Genomic DNA, 21,742 nt, shown 5'->3' with positions numbered 1-21,742 from the left:
GAAGAAATGTCATCAGCAGGACTGGAACCCAGGCATCGGCTCATGGCCCACACCAAGTTTGGGCACGCCGCCACTCATTTGATCATTCAGCAAGTCCATAGTAGGACATTTCACCTTGGTTTTACAGAGTGGGACACGGGCTCTGGAAGCACAGGTGACTCACATAAGCTCACAGTTCCCTTGACTCCTGACCTCACATCTGGACACTTAATGGCAGCACAGTCTTGGGCAGGACCTGCCTCCACCCTGTGTCTGGATCAAAGCTGGGTATGCATTCATAGATAAAGAAATAAGGGCTGGGCACAGTGGCTCACGCCTATTGTCCTAGCACTTTCAGAGGCTGAGGCAGGAGGATTGCCTGAGCAATAAAAAGTGATTCCCTGTCTCTATAAAACATCAAAAAATTAGGTGTGGTGGCACACGTCTGTAATCCCAGCTACATGGGAGGTTGAGGCGGGAGGATTCTTTGATCCCTAGAGGTCAAGGCTGCAGTGAGTCATGTTCGTGTCACTGCACTCCAGTCTGGGCGATAGAGTGAGAACCTGTCTTTAAAAAAAAAAAAAAAAAAAAGGAAGGGGAAGGGGAACAGGAAGAAAGGAAAGGAAGGAAGAAAAAAGAAGCTTATAAGGGTCTGTTGGAAATAAAGCAATACAGCAGGAAGGTGGGTTGGCCTGGCTGCGCAGCCTGGAATGCCAGTCAGAGTTCAGACTTCATTCCCTTTGCACTGAGGTGCCCTAGAGGTGTCTGTGCAAAGCTGGGTTTCAGGAGACTAAGCTAGGTTGCAGGAGGGAGATGCTGCGGCCATCAGGGGTGACTGCAAGGGTGTAGGCGGGAGAGGATGGGGCCAGTTATGTCAGGCGGTGGAGTTGGAGAGGCAGGGCCGTGAGAAGCGCTGCTGATTGGATGTGGGAGCCCAGCGAGAGGGAGTAGCCTGGCTTGAGAGAAGTCAATTGAGAAGCATCCCTTGGTGTGCCACCTTGGCGGGGATGGAAGGAATTGCATACTGCATCCTCCCCCAGTGAGGAGGGACTTGAAGTCTTTTTTTTCTTTTGAGACGGAGTCTGGCTGTATTGCCAGGCTGGAGTGCAGTAGGGCGACCTCGGGTCACTGCAACCTCCGCCTTGCGGGTTCAAGTGATTCTCCTGCCTCAGCCTCACGAGTAGCTGAGACTACAAGCGCGCGCCACCGTGCCCAGCTAATTTTTGTAATTTTAGTAGGGACGAGGTTTCACGATGGCCTCGATCTCTTGACCTTGTGATCTGCCCGCCTCGGCCTCCCAAAGTGCTGGGATTACAGGAGTGAGCCATCGTGCCCGGCCTGGGACTTAAAGTCTTTACAAGGGATTAACACTGATAGCAGCGCAGATAGCAACACAGGCCCCTCTCTTTCCACTTGGTTTGCCTGTATGGAGCCAGCTCTCAACTGGTTTTCCTCCTCTGCTCCAAGCCTCTGAGGAGACTGAGTCTGCTTGGGTTCATATCTTAGCTGGACCACTTCCTAACTATAGTCTTGAGCAAGTCACATAAGATCTCCGAGGCTCACTTTTCCTATGTGCAAAATGGGGAATAATGGTCACACCTACCTCACTCTTAGGGTCGCAGTGAGCGTTACGTGAGTCAGTGCACATGTAGAGTTCGGGACATGCCTGGCTTTAGTAAAACCTCAATGGATGTCAGCTGTTATGATTGAGAATGAATGATTGGTTGAACTGATAGTTTTGTTCATTTAGTCATTCATTGAACAGATATTTATTGAGAGCCTAATATGTGCCAGGGCTCCAGGGTGAACCAGACAGACAGATCCCTGCCTTCAGGGAGTTTACTCAGTTGTTCAGTGCCTTCTGGCACAGAGCAGCTTTGGGCCGGCTGGCGATCTCCCTGGGGCCTTGATTTCTCCATCTCTGTCATGAGGAGCTTGCCCCAGTCCTCATGTACGGACAGGCATGGAGGTCTGGGGCAGACAACTCCCTAAAACTTAGCTGTTCCGTAGTGGCACCTGCTATCTCCTCGGGGGAGGGGGGAAGCTCTCTTGGCTAGAAGTAATCAAGCAAAAGCTGAGTGTTCTTGAAAGCCCTCTTTACCCTGAAATGTTAAGAGGTCTAGGACTTCATTATTTCATGACCCGAATGACAGTTATAGGAGCACACACACGAAGCGTCTATAAAGGTCTCGGCCAGGTATAGGACTCATGCCTGCAACTGTAGTGCTTTGAGAGGCTGAGGCAGGAGGATCACTTGAGGCCAGGAGTTTGAGACCAGCCTGGGCAATACAGCAAGACCTTGTCTCTACAAAAAACTTTAAAAATTTAGCTGGGTGTGGTAGCGCACACCTCTAATGCTACCTACTTAGGAGGCTGAGGTAGGAAGGTAGTTTGCACACAGGAGTTTGAGGTTATAGTGAGCTATGATAGCATCACTGCCTCCAGCCTGGGCCACAGAGCGAGACTCTTGTCACTAAAAAAGAAAAAAAAAAAGTCTCAAGTTCAAGATCATAACAGTATGGCCACAAGGTGGCACCACAACCCTGGCCCAATCTTAAAATAAAATTTTAAATTTTAGTACAGATCATATTCTAACAAACAACAGTGGATCCATCACCCAGAATGAACAAATGTTAAAGTTATTGCCAGGTTTTCTTTAGTTTTGTTTGTTTGTTTGAGACAGGGGTCTCACTGTCACTCAGGCTGAAGTTCAGTGGCTATTCACAGCTGTGATCCTAGCTCACTGCAGCCTTGAGTTCTTGGCCTCAAGCAATCCTCTCACCTCAGTCTCACAAGTAGCTGAAACTAGAGTCGTGCACCACCACGCTCGGCTAATCCTTAGGTCTTTTTAAAAAATAAAATATATCAAATATTGTGGAAAAGTGAAAGCAGAAAGACTAATATTCTATACACTACGTACAGATTTTTACAAAGCAACATTTATCAGGCAAAATTTTTTACTCATCCCATTCACAGCTCCACTGGCTTGGTTTCATAGCAGTAGAGAATTTGAGAGGCTTTGCATAACTTCACAGAGCAAGTGGCAGACTCTGGATGATGATCCCAGGTTGCTGGGCTCCCAAATCCCTCCACACAGCACCTCTCAGGGTTGTAGTTGTCCACGTCAGAAATCCCTGGGCTCAAGGAGTTGGCACAGAGTTGAATGCATAACGATTGTGCTGATGGGAACACTAAGGCCAAGAGCTAGCATTTTTTTTTCCCCCAGATGGAGTTTCGCTGTTTTTGCCCAGGCTAGAGTGCAGTGGCCTGATCTCAGCTCACTGCAACCTCTGCCTCGTGGGTTCAAGTGATTCTCCTGCCTCAGCCTCCTGAGTAGCTGGGATTATGGGTGTGCGTCACCACACCTGGCTAATTTTGTATTTTTAGTAGAGATGGGGTTTCATCATGTTGGCCCGGCTGGTCTCGAACTCCTGACTTCAGGTGATCTGCCCGCCTCGGCCTCCCAAAGTGTTGGGATTACAGGCATGCGCCACCGCTCCCGGCCAACTAGCGTTAACATAGTACCAAAGACACAGATTACATCAATGTCATTTAATCCCCTCAGCAACTCTGTGAGGTGGGTGCTGTATTGTTCTGCTATTACAGAAGAGAAAACTGTGACCCAAGGAGATGGAGCCACTGGTCCTGAATCCCAGAGCTGGGATCCCAAGCCAGGTCTTTCTGACTGTCTGCCCAGGCTTGCTGTACTACATTCTGTTCCTCGGGGGCATGGCAGAAGTCGTCACAGTGGTGCAGTGTGGTGGCAAGGAGGAAGGAAAGGCCTCCTCTACCTGCTTAAAAGATGCTTCTGTGCGCATGGCTGGGGCTCTGAGCACCAAATAGTGGCTTAGAGTCAGGGGGTGGGTGCTGCAGGCTCTGAGGTGCCTGTGGGGAGGTTTTTGACCATCTGTGATGGGCTGTCTTTGCCATGGGCACCGAGCAGATCTGAGTTTCGGTTCCACTTCACCACTTGCTGCTGGTGATCTGGGGCAAGGCCCTTGGCCTCTCTGAACCGCAGTTTAACATCTACCTCTCCGCATTATTGTGGGGATGGGAATAAATAACTGGAGGAGTAGGAAAGCCCCTGGGGACATCGCAGGAGCCTTCGATGTGGAAAGTATTATTTTTCTGTTTCTGTGGAGAAAAAATGATCCCACCCTGTTCTCTTTATACTACTTTTTCTTTTCTTTCTCTTTTCTTTCTTTCTTTCCTTCCTTCTCTCTCTCTCTCTCTTTTTGACAGAGTCTTGCTATGTCACCCAGGCTGGAGGACAGTGGCACAGTCTTGGCTCACTGGAACCTCTGCCTCCTGGGTTCAAGCGATTCTCCCGCCTCAGCCTCCTGAATAGCTGGGATTACAGGCGCCCGCCACCACGCCCAGCTAATTTTTGATAGAGACGGGGTTTCACCCTGTTGGTCAGGCTGATCTCGAACTCCTGACCTCAGGTGATTCGCCTGCCTCCGCCTCCCAAACTGCTGAGATTACAGGCGTGAGCCACCGCGCCCGGCCCACTTTCTATGTTGATTATGCTTATTGTTTATCGTCTGTCTCCTTCCACTAGAATGTAAGCTCCATGGAGGTGCGGATCTTTGTTTTGGCCACTGTAGTGTCCTGATGGGTCAGAACAGTGCCTGACTTCTAGTGGATGAGCCTTAAATATCTGTTCAATGAATGAATGAATAGAGTCCACAGTATTAACCTGCACAGCAGTGTTAGGCAGAGACTTTTCTCAGCCAGAGGGGAGAGATACAGAGGGAGGCCACACCCAGGGGAAACCACACCCCATGCCTCTGCCTGCAGCGACTCTAACCCACCTGGCCTGGGGATTCTCAAATCTGTTCACGCTCTGTTAGACTAGGAGCGCCAACAGTTCAGGGACTTCATCCTTAGTGCCTGGCCTCTTTGGCGATCGGGATGGTTTCTGCAGGGAAAGGTTAGCTTCTTGCTCAAACTAACGATGAAGAATGCCCAGAATTACTAACCCATTTTACAGATATGGCAACTGAGGCCCAGAGAGGTGTCAGGCGATTTGTCCAATATTTCCCAACTCCTGGCTCCCCTGAAGGCCTGGTGACCCCCTTGTGAGTGCGCAGGCACCCATTAGGGAGCAGTCCCTGGATAAAGGCAGGTCACAGCCCCCTTCTCCGAGTTCCGCCTGCGCTGCCGCCACGTGTGGGTTGGGAAGGGCATCTGGGAGTGCGGGGACTGCCACAGCCCGGAAGGTGACCCCGCGCAGCTGGGGCGCTCGGATTTCGGCCCACAGGCCCCGGGGTGCCGGGACCCCGCCCGCCTGCAGGGCCAGGGCTCGGCTCTCCCCGCCCACCGTGAGGCGGGACGCACGCTCCGCGGCGCGGAGACCGCGCGCTCCAGGCTGCACCCAGCCGCTCCTCCGCGCGTGAGGGCCCCTCGCGGCGCCTCCCGGGTTCGGGAGACCCGGGCCCGCCGCCCGCCCGGCCCGCGGCCGCCTCTTCCTCTTGCAGCCCCGCGGCGCTTGCCGCAGTCGCAGGCGGCGGAGAAGCCAGAGCGCCCCAGGTACCAGTGCGGGCGGGAGGCGGAGGCGACCCTGCGGCCGGGTGGGTAGGGGGCGCCGCGCGGCCGCTGCCCTCCGCTTCCCGCGGGGCCTGGCGGTCCCGGCGAACCCCCGCGCAGTGTGCGCCCTATCCCGGTGCCTCCGCGCCAGCTGAGCCCTGCCTTTCCCCTGGGGGCTTTGCTCCGGCCCCTAGGCCCCCGCCCTGCGGACCCCACCCTGGCACCCCACACGCCCACCGGCCGCTGGGAGCCTGCTCCAGCCCGAGAGCGCCCATTCACGCCCCCCGCGCCCACCTCCTCGCGCTCCCACTTCCCCGAGCTCTGCCCGGGCCGGACGCCCCTCCCCTATCTTGCCGCCCACCCCCTCCAGGACTCTCTGCTCCCACCCCCGGGCGCCCATCCGACATCTGCTTGACTTCCTGCCGCTTCCTTTAGGGGCCTCGTCTCATCGGGTGCCCCTCCCCAAACTTCCAACCCCTTTGCTCCAGGTGTCCTTGCCCCGTCCCCGAGGGCGCCCAAATAGCCACTCTGCGTCCTCTTGTGGTCGCTGCCCCCTGACCTAGCGCGACCCAGTGCCCCCGCCCATGTCTCCCCACTCGCCTCCCCCGGGGGGCGTGGTGAGTCGCTGTCTGCTCTCGCCGACGGTGCCCGTCCAGCCTGCGCTTCGCCGGGGCCCTCACCTGCCTTCCCACCACCCTATCACGCCCTTACCCTCCACCCCGGGTCCCCATGGTCCCAGAGCCGGGCCCCACCGCCAATAGCACCCCGGCCTGGGGGGCGGGGCCGCCATCGGCCCCGGGGGGCAGCGGCTGGGTGGCGGCCGCGCTGTGCGTGGTCATCGCGCTGACGGCGGCTGCCAACTCGCTGCTGATCGCGCTCATCTGCACTCAGCCCGCGCTGCGCAACACGTCCAACTTCTTCCTGGTGTCGCTCTTCACGTCCGACCTGATGGTGGGGCTGGTGGTGATGCCGCCGGCCATGCTGAACGCGCTGTACGGGCGCTGGGTGCTGGCGCGCGGCCTCTGCCTGCTCTGGACCGCCTTCGACGTAATGTGCTGCAGCGCCTCCATCCTCAACCTCTGCCTCATCAGCCTGGACCGCTATCTGCTCATCCTCTCGCCGCTGCGCTACAAGCTGCGCATGACACCCCCACGTGCCCTGGCGCTAGTCCTGGGCGCCTGGAGCCTCGCCGCTCTCGCCTCCTTCCTGCCCCTGCTGCTGGGCTGGCACGAGCTGGGCCACGCGCGGCCCCCCGTCCCGGGCCAGTGCCGCCTGCTGGCCAGCCTGCCCTTCGTCCTCGTGGCGTCGGGCCTCACCTTCTTCCTGCCCTCGGGTGCCATATGCTTCACCTACTGCAGGATCCTACTGGCTGCCCGCAAGCAGGCCGTGCAGGTGGCCTCCCTCACCACCGGCATGGCCAGCCAGGCCTCGGAGACACTGCAGGTACCCAGCGTGTGCAGGGAGACCTGGGCTGTGGGATGGAGAGGAATGAGCAGCCCCTGGGAGCCCCCTGGGCATCCCCACTTAGCACACATTTGCTCATGGCCCTGCGTGGCAGTTGTGAGCGCCCACCTTTCTTCTGAACTCCAGACCCAATGCCTGACCCACCCACCACAGGATAGCTCCGTCAGGATAGGCGGCAGGCTTCTCCCAGGCACCATGTACAACAGAGAATTTACGGTGGCCCAACTCTCCCCATCTTTGCCTCCCTGGTCTTCCCCATCATGGCAAATGGCACCATTGCGGCATCACATGCCAGGAACTTAGGAATACTTTTCTCCCTCACCCTCATGCTATTCATTAGCGAGACCTGTTGGTGCTGCCTCTAAACAGGTGCCATCTCCACTGCCACTTCTTACTGGGGAGGCTGCGTAGACTTCTACTGGCTCCACTGCTTCTGCTGCAGACCCACTACTCTCCATCTTCTGGGTAGAAGCCAGAGCAATTAAAAAAGAAGTGATCATGTCGCTCCCCTGCTTCAGACTTCAGGCTCCCCATTGTGCTCCAGATAAAGAAAACCTGTCTCAGGATCTGGCCTCAGGATCCGGCACTGCCAACCTCTCCAGTGTCACCTCCACGCTCTCTCTCTCTTACTCTACAACAGCCTTGTAGCCTTTCTCATGGTTCTAGAAGGCACTGGGCTTACTTGTGTGCCCAGGTCTTTGCACTTGCTGGTCCCTGTGCCTGGAATGTTCTTCCCCCCGGCTGCCCTCTTCCCAGGGGACATCTCTGACTACCCTGTCTGCAGGCCCATCCACAATCCCCGTCCCTGTTATTCTCCATAAAAACACGTCATAAGAATGACTTGTTCATTCTGCCTCCCTGACTTGAATATAAGCTCCAGGAGGGTCACACATATCAAGGTCAGTTTTTTTGTTTCGTTTTTGTTTTTTTTTTTTTTTGAGATGGAGTTTCACTCTGTCACCCAGGCTGGAGTGCAGTGGCGCGATCTTGGCTCACTGAAACCTCCACCTTGCGGGTTTAAGCTATTCTTCTGCCTCAGTCTCCTGAGTAGCTGGGATTACAGGCACCCACCACCACGCCAGGCTAACTTTTGTATTTTTAGTAGAGACGGGGTTTCACCATATTGGCCAGGCTGGTCTTGAACTCCTGATTGAGGTCAGATTTGATCCCCACTGTGCATAGTAGGTCCTATCTTGTTTCGGTGCCTCGGAATGGGTTAGGTGCTCTTAGCTCAAGGCCTTGCATTGTCTGTAAGTGAGTGCCAGCTCTTGCCATCCAGGCCGCAGTGCACCTGACTCCTATTGTCCACCCTCGGGGAGGGGGTGGGAGTGTAGACCGACCAGGCCTGAGACCCAGTGACTTAGGTCTCAGGTCTTGAGGAAAGTCCAGGCTGGGCTCTTTTGGTGTAGCCTTGGGTGGCGAAAGCTCTAGGAGGGTGTGGGTTGCCTTGGAGGTCACTGGGCACATGGGGACTTGGCAGAGGGGTGAAAGGCTAACACCCTCCTTGGCAGTCCCCCAGACAAGCTTGCCTGTCCCACCCCGGTGGTGAGGCCCAAAGCTGCCCTGCCGATCACCTGGTGGGGACAGGGCCCCACATGGACTGGGAGTCCTGGCTGCGGCCCTGCTCCTTCCCCCTATCCATGCTCCCTGCAGAATATTCTTGAGTCTTGGCAGGTGGCTCGGATTCTGACTTGCTTCTTCAGGGGTGGGATGGCTGCCCTGGGCCATATACCCTGGGTTCTTGTTTTTGTTGTTGTTGTTATTGTTGTCTTTTAAGAGACAGGGTCATGCTCTGTCACCCAGGCTGGAGGGCTGGAATGCAGTGGCGTGATTATAGCTCACTGCAGCCTAGAATTTATCATGGCTCATTCTAGCCTGGAGAGCTGGAATGCACTGGCATGCTCAAAACTCACTGAACGCTTGGGCTCAAGCGATCCTCCTGTCTCGGCCTCCCAAAGTGCTAGGGTTACAGGAGTCCGTGGGTTCTTGAAAAGGAGCATTTCACAAGCTTCGGGCATTCAAGAACTGCCTGGGGATATCTTCCTTAATGCCTCTTCCACCACCACCTCCACACCTCAAGCCACTTAATTCACATGCATTTAGCATTTTATTTATTTATTTATTAGACACAGGGTCTCACTATGTTGCCCAGGCTGGCCTGGAGCTCCCGCTTCGGCCTCCCGAGTAGCTGGAATTGCAGGTGTGTACACCGGTGCCTGGCATTCTTAGCATTTTCTTTAAATCATCTCTTTTATCTTTTTGCTTCTATGAATTTGTTTAGAAAGAAAACTTTGTTGTCTCCTCTAGAAATGGAAAATCTGTATCCCTTGCCATAAACAGAAGGCGATCACAAACACCACTTCAGTGAAGTTGAGGAAGCCCCAGCCCTATCACTAAAACGCAGCTTGGTGTGGTTGAGGTGATGAGCCTAGGGCCTGCTTTCTCTTTGTAGCGTGCTAGAAGGTATCACAAACATGGTAGCATCAACCTGGGACTTTGTCTTGACGCACCTAGAAGAGCTGGAAGAGAGCTGTAACGGGCTGACGTGCTCACTCTGTGATTCACTCATTTTATGGGGTGACCCTTTACCATCTAAAATCATCTCCATTCCCACAGTTCAGGAAGCTCTGCTCTTGTGACTAAGGATGTGAGAAGTTGGCTGGTCTGGGTGAGGTTGGGGCAGGAGAGATCAGGATTCCTAGTTTCAGTGGTGCCGGTACCACACAGATTTTCTTTCCATGAATCTCACTGGCTGGTACTAGGATCGAACCTGAGTCTGTGGTCTTGGAACCTGGGCAGGAGTCTCCCAGGTGCTACCAGCTGCAGCCCCACAATCTGTGAGCCCTCACTGTGTACCAGGTACTGAGCTAAGCTTATTAATCCCCCAAACACCCAAGGAGTCAAGTACTACCAGCATCCCTGTTAGACGGAGGGGGAAACTGAGGCTCAGAGAGAGCGGTGACTTGCCCAAGATTGCACAGTTGGTAAGTGGGGTTTAAGCTCAGGTCTGGTTGGTACCATCACACTGTGCTGGTGTGCTGCCTGTGGGCAGTGATGCTCTTGAAATGCTTTGCTCGGGGACCCCACACCTTGCCGCTTTTCTTCTCTGTGCCTGCTGGTCTCCTCTGTTGGGTCCTCCTGATCCGCCCCAGCCATGGCATCCCTGGGCCTCAGTCCTCAGAGCATCTCGTCCTTTTTCCACATTTCCTCCATTAGTGACCTCATCTTGTCTCCTAACTGAAAATACCACCCACAGGCTGATGACTTCCTGCCTGGGCTGCTTACAGGCATGTGCCACCACGCCCAACTAATTTTTGTATTTTTAGTAGAGACAGGAGTTCACCATGTTGGCCAGGCTGGTCTCGAACTCCTGACCTCAAGTGATCTGCTAGCCTCAGCCTCCCAAAGTGCTGGGATTACAGGTGTGAGCCACTGAGCCTGGCCCTGACTTCCTGATTCCATTCTTGCTCTCTTTCAACCTTCCACAGTAGCTCCAATGATCCCTTTACAACGCAGTTCCTGCCGCGTCAGTCCTCTGCTCTGATGGCCTTGTGTCTCACATCACCTGGCCCTCTGACCCTGTCTGGCTTCCTCTCCTTCTGTAATCCCGTTTGTTTCTTCTCTTTCAGTCATACTGGCATCCTTGCTGTTCCCTGAACACACCAAGCCCATTTTGCCTCACTTGCAGTTCCTTCTGTTGGAGCGCCCTTTCTTCAGGTCTCCACCCTGTTCTCCCCCTAATTTCCATCACTTCCTTCCAGCCTCTGTTGAATTGCCTCCCCTAATCCCTCTCTCAAGAGTAGCACCTGCCACCCTCCCCAGGTCCTCTCCAGTCCTCATTTCCTTAGTTATTTCTCTCAGCAGCACCTCCTACCCCCTGACGTGTTCTATACCTACCCATTTTTGTTTATTTACTGTTTATTTCCTTCTTCTAGAATTTAAGCTCTGTGAGAGTGGGGAACTTGTTTTTCTGTTTTCTTTTCTTTTGGAGACGGAGTCTCGCTCTGTCACCCAGGCTGGAGTGCAGTGATGTGATCTCGGCCCACTGCAACTTCCACCTCCCGGGTTCAAGCAACTCTCCTGCCCCAGCCTCCTGAGTAGCTGGGGCTACAGGTGCACACCGCCATACCGGGCTAATTTTTTGTATTTTAGTAGAGACAGGGTTTCATGGTGTTGCCCAGGCTGGTCTTGAACTACTGAGCTCAGGCAATCCACCCATCTTGGCTTCCCAAAGTGCTAGGATTACAGGTGTGAGCCACCGTGCCTGGCCTGTTTTCCACCATGGTCCCAGGACTTAGGGCCACCTGGCACATCGTGGGTGCTCAGTATGTATTTATGGAAGGAATGCAGTGAACACAGTGCTTCAGGGAGCCTGGGATTCCATCCCTGTTCCTGTGGTTGCTTGTTTTCTCATGTCTTTCAGAGTTACTTCTTGAGTGTCATGATCCTGAGCTTTTTATCGTGTGAATTCATTTGCTTGGTGACATGTATTGACGTCTGCTTTGCGCAGCAGATGTTCTAGGCTGTGGATATGGTGGTGAACGACACCGACAGTGCCTGCCCTCTTGAAATCTGTTCTAGTTAGGGGTACAGACATTAATCATCAAACTGTATCACGATGAGGATTACGGAGCTTATAGAAGGGGTGCCTCCCCCAGCAAACATTCAAAATCTATTATTCACTGTGTACGTTTGAAGATGAGAGCAAAGAACTCACACCAAGCCCCAAAGTGAAAGGCTGGAGGGGTCTTCATGGGTTCTTCAGGCCAGCGCCTTACTTCTAAGGCAGAGTGACCCAGGGGCCGCTCAAGCCAGAAATGTGTCTGTTCTAATCCCCCTGCTTTCTGGAAAACCCAAACTCTGCCTCTGTTCCTGCTTTCAAATCTACTCTGCTCCTAAGCAAACCTCCTGCAGGTCATTTTCCTCACTGCCTGGTGAACAGCCTGCATTTTGGGAACTTGCATCCGGGATGCTGCCTCTACTTGGCCCTCCTGGGTCACCGCCCCTTTCTTCCCACCAGAGCTGGCCTGGAGGTGGAGGCCCCCTCAGTGTTTGGACCTAAAGGAAGTGATGAGAATGAATCAGATGTAGGTGCCTTGGACCCCTTCCCTTTTCCTATGCCCAGCTCCACTTAGCCTTGGCTTCCTGCCCCATTCCAGTCTCTAGCTTCCCTGCAGAGGGAAAGGACCTGGACACAGGTCTCAAGGCCCCAGTTCCTCTGGGGTCAGAACATGGGAACTGGTCAGCCTTGAGCATTTCATCCCCTCTCCATATGTCTATTTATGGAAACGGGCTTTTAAAAGGCCACTGGTTGGCTTAGTCATTTCCACCACATCTTCCCACCACCTCAGGGCTGGGAGCAAGGGGTCCTGCTTAGCACTGGGGCTGGAAGTGTGGGCTGGGGATGGAGGAAGAGCCGTGGGGCAGAGTGAGATGCTGCCAAGGCAGGGGAGTGTGTGTGTTGGGAGCAGGGTGGAAGGTGGGAGCCTGGATGTGGGTGGCACTGAGCCATCCTTGGGAGATTGTGAAGGGTCCAGGGTGTTAGGGACAGTTTCAGAGACGCAGCATGGGCCATAGGCTTGAGGGAGAGCCCAGCAGGAGAGGCCCAGCCTCTTCCTCTTCTTGGCAGGATTTCTGGGTCTCTGTGGCCCATAACCTCGTCCCCATCTCTACACCTCACCTTCCTCCCCACTCCCACCCACGCTTCTCTCCTTCTTCCTTGAGAAGGAGACAAGTTCTCCTTCCATGAGACAAGTTCTCATGTCTTCCTTCTGTGTGCCCCTGTCTTCCCCTCCCCCTTCTCCTCTCCCATCAATCTCTCCTGCTTTTCCTCCTCCCCTTTCTTTTTTCACCCTTCCTCACCCAACTAAGCATCATTCTGTCTTAGTGATCCATCTTCCCTTCCATCTCTGTCTTTTCTCCTCAGAGGAGGAGGCTGTGATCACAGAAATATCTGTGAGGGGGAGGAGGGGGCGCAGCCAGGGAGAGACTGGCAGAGTGACACTGCTGAGCATGGCAGGCTTGGCTGCTGCTCAGAGCCAGGCAACCTGGTGCAGCCAGGGCTGGAGCAGGAGTCTGGGGGTCTCGCTGGTCAGGGTTCAAGCCCTGCCTCTTTTCTCTCATAGCCGGATGACCTTGGGCAAGGCATTTTACCTCCTTATGCTCCAGGGGTCATGACATCTATCACACAAGGCTGTTTGAATATTCAATTAGATAATATACACAAACTACCAGGCACATAGTAAGTGCTCAACAAATTTCAGTTAAGCAGTGACTCACAACTGTAATCCCAACACTTTGGGAGGCCAAGGCAGGAGGCTCCTTTGAAGCCAGGAGTTCGAGACCAGCCTGGGCAACATAGTGAGCTCCTGTCTCTAAAAATATATGTAAAAAGTTAGCCAGGCCTGGTAGCCTGTAGTTACAGCTATTCGAGGAGGCTGAGGTGAGAGGATTGCTTGAGCCCAGGAGTTTGAGGCTGAAGTGATGTATGATCATGCCACTGCATTCCATCCCAGGCAATAGAGCAAGACCCCATCTTTTTTTTTTTTTGAGACGGAGTCTCGCTCTGTCGCCCAGGCTGGAGTACAGTGGCCGGATCTCAGCTCACTGCAAGCTCCGCCTCCTGGGTTTATGCCATTCTCCTGCCTCAGCCTCCCGAGTAGCTGGGACTACAGGCACCCACCACCTCGCCCGGCTAGTTTTTCGTATTTTTTTAGTAGAGACGGGGTTTCACCGTGTTAGCCAGGATGGTCTTGATCTCCTGACCTTGTGATCCGCCCGCCTTGGCCTCCCAAAGTGCTGGGATTACAGGCTTGAGCCACCGCGCCCGGCCAAGACCCCATCTTTAAAACAACAACAACAGTTGTTCGTGCCTCTCTTTTCCTGTTGTTGGTAAAATATATGTTTCTGGGGAGCTCACCACTTTGACCCTTTCTAGGGAAAAACATCACTGTTGTCACCAGCACCATCACCATCATTATCAAACAGCTGAGCCAGAGACTAATAATAACGACAATAGCTAACACTTCTATGGGACTTCCTATGTGCCGGCACTGTTCTAACTTTCTGTGTATTATTTTATTTTATCCTTATTATAATCCTATGAGGTAGATGCTGTTATAATGCCATTTTACAGAACAGAAAGTGGAAGCATAGCTTGCTTAAGGTCACTCTGCTAGGTTGTAACAGAGCCAGGATTTGAAACCAGGCAGTCTGGCTCCAGAGTCTGTCTTATAACTCTCACGCTATGATCAGATGATGGTAAAAAAATTTAATTATGGGCTGGGTGTGGTGGCTCATGCCTGTAATCCCAGCACTTTGGGAGGCCGAGGTGGGCGGATCACCTGAGGTCAGGAGTTTGAGACCAACATGGAGAAACCCCATCTCTACTAAGGTACAAAATTAGCCAGGCATGGTGGTGCACACCTGTAGTCCCAGCTTCTCGGGAGGCTGACTCAGGAGAATCACTTGAACCCAGGAGGCAGAGGTTGTGGTGAGCTGAGATCGCGCCATTGCACTCCAGCCTGGGCAACAAGAGTGAGACTCTGTCTCAAAATAAATAAATAAATAAACAAATAAATAAAATTAATTGCATAAAGGAATACATAAACACACTTTAAAAATTCAACAATAGGGATGAAGGAAAAGACCCCCAAATTCCAGCTAATCACCTTTTACTCCCAGGGACATGCATCAATTTACGATATGTCCTTCTAGGTCTTTTTTTTTTTTTTTTTTTTTTTTTGAGACAGCGTCTCACTCTGTCACACAGGCTGGAGCGTGGTGGCACGATCTCAGCTCACTGCACCCTCCACCTCCTGGGTTCAAACGATTCTCCTGCCTCAGCCTCCCGAGTAGCTGGGACTACAGGCACGCGCCTCCACGCCTGGCTAATTTTTGTATTTTTAGTAGAGATGGGGTTTCGCCCTGTTGGGCAGGCTGGTCTTGAACTACTGACCTCGAGTGATCTGCCCACCTTGGCATCCCAAAGTGCTGGGATTATAGGCATGAGCCACCATGCCCAGTCTAAACCACTGTTCTTTTGATGGACATTAAGGCTGTTTCCAATTTTCTTCCTATCACGAGTAGTACTGTGAGACACATTCTTGGATATGTCAAGCGTGCAGACATGAATGTAGGTGTTGGCTGGAAGCTGTACATGGGATTGTTGACTGGAAGGGCCCTGGATTGTCCTTCAGGCAGCTGCCCTCTGACACTGATACAGAAGGGAGATGCAAACGACAGGACATGGCCCTGAGGGGCTGTGAAGTGGTTACAGGGGAGAGAGAATCCGGAAGAGTGATGCCGGCATCAGTCAGATGCCGTGGTGTGGACTGGTGACTGCCATTGACTTCTGCTCCATGAGGGCCTCTTGGTGACAGTGGTGGGGTTTCTGTAACCCTACCCTGACTGGGCCCATGGATGCCATCTCCAAAGGTGGAAGCAGCTTGGTGAAGTGGGCAGAGTGGAGTTCCTGGGGCCAGAAAGGACGGATTCCCCAACTCAACTCTTACCTGCTGTGTGACTTCTGGCAAGTCATTTTGCCTCTCCGAGCCTCAGTGGTCTCATCTGCAAAATGGGGATGACAATGCCTATCTCTCATGAAGACTGAACGACCTAATGACTATCAAATGCCGATGTGTAGTAAGTGCTCGAGAAATGGGGATGACAATGCTGATTTGGGGCCATTCAGGTTTTGTTAGGAGGCCTTGTGCTGGCACAGTGTGACCTTGGGAAGGGTAGAGTGTCCTCTACCCTTTCTGAGTCTCAGCTTCCTTCTCTCTTTCCTCTTGCCTGTGTTCTTGAGTCAACTCTCCGGAAAGCAGAGGAGAAAGAAAAATCTGGATTTGCTCCCAGGGAGACTAGAAAGGGAATCTCAGTTCATCTTCACCCCATTCTCTGGAGCTTCTCTCACAGTGATTGACCTGAGATATTCCCCCTAGTGCCTCAGCTTCCCCCATGCCCTAGAGCTCTGATAAGATCAAGGCTGCCTCCTGTCCCCTGTCCTCCCCAGGTCACTAAGGGTCGGAGCGATGCCTGGATGAGACAGTGTCTCCTCCCTCTCCATGCCATCTATTCCCATTGATGGCAGCAATTTGAAGGTGTGGCAGGTCTTAGGAGATTCTTTTGGGGAAGCAGGAGCCTCTTCCTCCAGGCTGACCATGGTGTGGTCACAAAAGCCATATAGAGTCCACTCTGGAGGAGAGAAAACTAGAAGAGGAGGGAGGAGAGTAAAACCCTCTTTTACTCCCTCGCTAACTTGGAATGACTTTGGAGCAGACTTGTGTATGACGGGGTGGAGGCGGAGGAGAGCATCCTCTCGCCATAGCATCTGAGCTGCAGCGTGGTGAGTCAGAGCATTTGTCTTGGCGTCTGTGCTGCTTTGGGGAGGTCAGAGCTGCTGGCAGAAGGACAGGGTCCCCAACAGTGCTCAAAATCACCCCAATCTCGCAACATTGAAACAGCAACATGGCTACCAGGTATTTAGCACCTACTCAACGTCAGACACTGTGCATGCATTTATTATCCATAGCTTCACAGTGACGCCGTAAGCTGAGTATCATTTCTCCCATTTTACAGATGTGGAAACAGAGGCTCTCTCAAGATCACAGAGCGAGTAAGTGGTAGAGGCATGATTTGAAGCCAGATCACCTGTCTTAAAAGCCCAGCTTTTGCCTCTGTACAACACCAAGACAGAAGGGAGAAATCAAGGCCTCTGTTGTGAATTTGTATAACCTTGATGTTTGTACAACCAGTTTTCGCGTGAAGAAACATGTTGAGGGATGGGGATTACAATGTGCTTCGTCTCCCTGCCCCAGCGACCTCCTTGCCATTTCAGAATTAGAGTTCTAGCTTCTATGAAAAGACCGCATGTAGTTGGGGTTTCAGCACCATGGACAAGACACCAACTCTGGAGGCCTAGAAAGAGCAGGGGCTGGAGGAGAGGGCATGCGCAGCAGAGTGGGGTGCGGTGTTGACTTTGGTGCTCTCTGGAGTTGACACATCTTGGCTTTGCCTCCTCCGCCTTTCCATCTGTGGAAGGCTGCCTGGGAATCTAGCTCCGCTCCTGCCTCCTTCTGACCTTCTCATCTCCCCACATCCGACCCACCTCTGGCCTCAAGAACTAAGCAGGGCTCTCGTGCAATTTAGGAACTGGGCAAATCCCAGTGCCAGGAAAACCCCTGGCTGTCAAAGCCCAGATGTGTTCCCAGACAGCACGCACACCCTTTGCGCAGCTCATGATGAATTGTGCACACCACTGCCCACGGGCATTAAATAGTAAATAGAGGTGGGCCTAATTTTGTGTAAATCTAATATATGAAAATCCACATTGATTACAAAAACACATGTTTTAGAGGAGGGTTTCACATCCCAGCTTTCACGGACTCCTTGGGGTTTCTGGTGGAAACCTAGAAAATTCAAGGTCATCTCTGAACCTTCTGGAAGTGTGGAACGTTTTCTTGTCTGTGTGTGTTTATAAAATTTGTAAGTCTTTTATTTTTCTGGGGAGAGGTGGTGTGTGTGTGTGTGTGTGTGTGTGTGTATGTGTAGATTTCGTTAGCTTTTCAAAGGGCACATGAAGTTTAACAAGTGAAGAGCACTGCTAAACTGAAGAATCATCCAGCTCAGAGAGCCTGTTGGGACTGCGGGGGCCAGTTTGCAAAGTCAAATTCTAACCTCCTCCGGCCCATGCCTTCCTTTCAGTAGCTGCTGGGAAGTAGCTTATTTCTCCTCCTTCTTCCTACCCCTTCATCCTCTTCCTGTCCACTTTTGAGAATGGAGATGCCTGCCAGTTCGCAGTATAATTGAGCTGTAAAATGCCAAGGTCACCAGCATCCTTAGGAACCTAACAAGAATTTAGCTGCTAACTTACTGGCTTTGTGCACACATTCTCAAAAAAGCCTTTCTATTTTGTGGGGCTCAAGAGTAATTGCCCAGGCAAGACTATTGCTCCCAAATATGAAGAGAATCCACATACAAAGCAATTGCCAAGCTCTGGACAGTACTAGGTCCTCTTTTTCAAGTACTGTTCAATTGCAATTGATGTGTGTGTGTGTGTGTGTGTGTGTGTGAGTGATGGAGTCTCGCTCTGTCACCCAGGCTTGGAGTGCAGTGATGCGACCTTGGTTCATTGCAACCTCTGCCTCCCGGGTTCAAGCAATTCTCCTGCCTCAGCCTCCTGAGTAGCTAGGATTACAGGTGCCTGCCACCACGCCTGGCTAATTTTTGTATTTTTAGTAGAGGCAAGGTTTCACCCGGTTGGCCAGACTGGTCTCAAACTCCTGACTTCAAGTGATCTGCCTGCCTTGGCCTCCCAAAGTGCTGGGATTACAGGCTTGAGCCACTGCGCCTGGTCAATTGCAATTGATTTCTGTAGCACTAAAAGCTTTGGAAGGTGCTGGGCTCACTGTAATGTGTGTGTTGGCCTGTGTCACATACTGTCTTTGCAGGGATGGTTGTTCTGAACCATCTGATTTGTGTTTCAGGTATTTTTCTGTCTCATTGCACTTCCTAGAGCTCCTTATGAAATTCTGGGTCAGGGTCAGAGCTCAGTGTGGGATCAGGATCAGGGCTCAGTCTAGGTCCACGGCTGAGGCTTGGTTTGAGAACTTGGTTATGTAGGGCTTTATGGTAGATGTCAGGCTTCAGTTGGGGACCAAGGTCAGGGCTTAGTTTATTGCTGATGTCAGGGCTTGGCCTGGAGTCAGGGTCAGGGCTCGGTCTAGGACTCTAGCTGGGACTCAGTCAAGGACCAGGGCTCAGTTTAATCCTGGCACTAGGGCTCAGTCTAGAATTAGGATTGAAGCTCAGTCTGTGGCTAGGATCAGGGTCAGATGGGGGCCCTTTCTCAACTGACTCATGTGGCCTTCCTTTCCACAGGTGCCCAGGACCCCACGCCCAGGGGTGGAGTCTGCTGACAGCAGGCGTCTAGCTACGAAGCATAGCAGGAAGGCCCTGAAGGCCAGCCTGACGCTGGGCATCCTGCTGGGCATGTTCTTTGTGACCTGGTTGCCCTTCTTTGTGGCCAATATAGTCCAGGTAATGCCACGGCAGGGGCAGGTGAGTCCGGCCCTTGAATGGGAGGTCCTGGATCCCAGTCCAGGCATGGGGACAGGGGAGGGCAGGTTGCCTCTCGTGGTGCGTGTGTTTGTCTGCTCCATCCGTGCTGGGAAGGGTGGCCTGGGTCCCTGCCCTGGGACCAGGCATGACGCATCCCCTCCCCTCAGGCCGTGTGCGACTGCATCTCCCCAGGCCTCTTCGATGTCCTCACGTGGCTGGGTTACTGTAACAGCACCATGAACCCCATCATCTACCCACTCTTCATGCGGGACTTCAAGCGGGCGCTGGGCAAGTTCCTGCCATGTCCACGCTGTCCCTGGGAGCGCCAGGCCAGCCCGGCCTCACCATCACTGCGCACCTCTCACAGCGGCCCCCGGCCCGGCCTTAGTCTACAGCAGGTGCTGCCGCTGCCCCTGCCGCCGGACTCAGGCTCCGACTCGGACGCAGGCTCGGGCGGCTCCTCAGGCCTGCAGCTCACGGCCCACCTGCTGCTTCCTGGTGAGGCCACCCGGGATCCCCCGCTGCCCCCCGGGGCTGCTGCTGCTGTCAACTTCTTCAACATCGACCCCGCAGAGCCCAAGTTGCGGCCACATCCACTCGGCACCCCCACGAACTGACCCGGGCTTGGGGCTGGCCAGTGGGGAGCTGGACTGAGCAGAACCCAGACCCTGAGGCCTTGGGCCAGCTCTTGGCTAAGACCAGGAGGCTGCAAGTCTCCGAGGAGCCCTCTGAGCTCCAGGGGGGTGCGCAGAGCCGGCCCCTGCTGCCATCTCCAGGCCCCTTACCCGCAGGGATCATAGCTGACTCAGACACCGTGTTCTGAAGGATGCTCCACCGTCAAGTGTAACGTGTGTGTGCAGAGGATGGGCTGGAGGACTCCGGATGTTGGGGAGAAGGACCTCTTGGTCCAGGTTAGGATGTAAACAATCATGGCCTCTGCCCATTCTGTCAGGCTGGACGGCAGGGAATGCCCCCACCTGCAGGCATGGGTTAATGCTGGGCTGAACCCCTCGCTACTCACAGTGTAGTCCATGGACAATCAGCATTGCCATCACCTTTGGGCATTTGTGAAAAATGCACATTTCTGCCCCTGCCCAGACCTGCTGAATCAGAACTGCATGTTACCAAGATCCCGGGTGAATCACGTGCCCGTTACAGTCTGAGATGTGCTGCCTTAGATGATCTTTAACCCTGAGAATGATTTACTGGAGGGTTTTTGGACCTTCCAGTTCCCCCACCCTGGTATACATGTGGCAGTAGCTGCATCTGGGAGGCAGGCAGGCACACATGTGGGCCTCTGCTCTACCACCTATGAGCTCTGGAGCCAGACACGAGTTACCTAACCTCTCCGAGTCTCGGTTATCCCATCTGTAAGATAGAGAAATGATGCCTATCTTGCAGGGTTGTCTTCAGAATTAAGATAATGTGGGCCCAGCTCCCAGTACATGGTCAGTTAAGTGATACATTGTTGTTGCGACCCCCGGCTATCCAGCCCCCTGGCCTCTCTGGCTGTGCGTCAGGAAGGGTTCTTTGTTCCCATTGTTCTCTTTCCATTTGCCTCCCCCTCTTCAGCCCCGGCCTGGCCTCCCACAGCCTGACTCTGGTTCCCCAACTCTCTGTTCTGGCTCCTAGGTGGGGACCCCATCTCTCAGGGACCCTCCCAGCTCCCAAGCTGCTGCATTGCCTCTCCTGGGGGCAAAAGGGGCAGGTGGCAGTTTCTTTTTCAGCCTCAGGACTGGTTTACCTCGATCCTGGGGGGTCCTTGGACCTAGAAGGGAACAATTGATGGGGATAAACCCAGCCCCCTGCCCACCTCCCTCTGGCCTTCCCTGGGGTCAGTGAGAGAAATGGGAATGGTAGCTACTTGGGTCAACAGAGCAGAGTTGAAGAAGAGCTGTCCCTGGTGTGGGGTGGGGCCCACGAGGCAGGCAGGTGGACTCTGGCACAGGGGCCTTGGTTTCTGGGGGCAGGGGGTTGGGGGACTCTTGGTCGCCACGGTTTACCTGCCATAGGTCCTTTTTCAGCCCTGCCTCCCCCAAGTTCCATCAACACAAACTCCCAGGGGGTCCTCCATGCCTGCCCTGGCCCTCTCCTTGGTGCTGATGAGACAACTCTGGCCCCGGCCACGGGCCACGGAGGGGCCATGCTGCTTGTGGGGCTTCCTCTATCCCCCAGGCCTGCCCAAGGGGACTCTCAATAAACTCTAGCTGAAGGCAGTGGCTGTGGTGTGGACTGGATTCAACTGAGGGGCCAGTCGGGGCTTGAGAAGCAGCTGGTGTAGCGGAGGAGGCCTGGGTGTAGGTGTCCTGGGTTCTGGTCCAGATTCTGCCCCTTTAATCTGGGACCCCAGCAAAATTCTTTCCCCTTTCAGAGCCTCCATTTCCCATGTGTGACATGGGCAGTTTAGTTTAAAAGCAACAAGAGTTGCATAAATATTTGTTTTTAAATTTTGTGTTTTGGCCGGGCGCGGTGGCTCAAGCCTGTAATCCCAGCACTTTGGGAGGCCGAGACAGGCGGATCACGAGGTCAGGAGATGGAGACCATCCTGGCTAACACAGTGAAACCCCGTCTCTACTAAAAATACAAAAATCTAGCCGGGCGTGGTGGCAGGTGCCTGTAGTCCCAGCTACTCGGGAGGCTGAGGCAGGAGAATGGCGTGACCCCGGGAGGCGGAGCTTGCAGTGAGCTGAGATCCGGCCACTGCACTCCA

The 21,742-nt window shown here is 53.6% G+C and overlaps 1 protein-coding gene across 1 annotated transcript; it reads left to right on the top strand.

Annotated features, from left to right (window-relative positions):
• The first annotated feature begins 5,352 nt into the window (after nucleotides 1-5,352).
• Nucleotides 5,353-21,248, top strand: HTR6 (5-hydroxytryptamine receptor 6). Its single transcript, XM_023219777.3, has 3 exons — nucleotides 5,353-6,951; nucleotides 18,853-19,011; nucleotides 19,200-21,248. The coding sequence occupies exons 1-3, from the start codon at nucleotides 6,238-6,240 to the stop codon at nucleotides 19,647-19,649; spliced, it is 1,323 nt and encodes a 440-aa protein (XP_023075545.1). The 5' UTR covers nucleotides 5,353-6,237; the 3' UTR covers nucleotides 19,650-21,248.
• The last annotated feature ends 494 nt before the right edge of the window (nucleotides 21,249-21,742 follow it).

Source organism: Piliocolobus tephrosceles, chromosome 1 (genome assembly GCF_002776525.5).
Source record: "Piliocolobus tephrosceles isolate RC106 chromosome 1, ASM277652v3, whole genome shotgun sequence".
NCBI lineage: Eukaryota > Metazoa > Chordata > Mammalia > Primates > Cercopithecidae > Piliocolobus > Piliocolobus tephrosceles.
Note: the sequence above shows the minus strand (reverse complement) of the source record. Positions and strands in the feature narration are given on the sequence as shown.

Excerpts from the sequence above, each read along its gene's own strand:
- HTR6 (XM_023219777.3), top strand. The coding sequence starts at position 6,238 with ATGGTCCCAGAGCCGGGCCCCACCGCCAATAGCACCCCGGCCTGGGGG. Across the intron at positions 6,952-18,852 it reads AGGCCTCGGAGACACTGCAG|GTGCCCAGGACCCCACGCCC; the intron begins GTACCCAGCGTG and ends TCCTTTCCACAG. Across the intron at positions 19,012-19,199 it reads TTGTGGCCAATATAGTCCAG|GCCGTGTGCGACTGCATCTC; the intron begins GTAATGCCACGG and ends CCCTCCCCTCAG.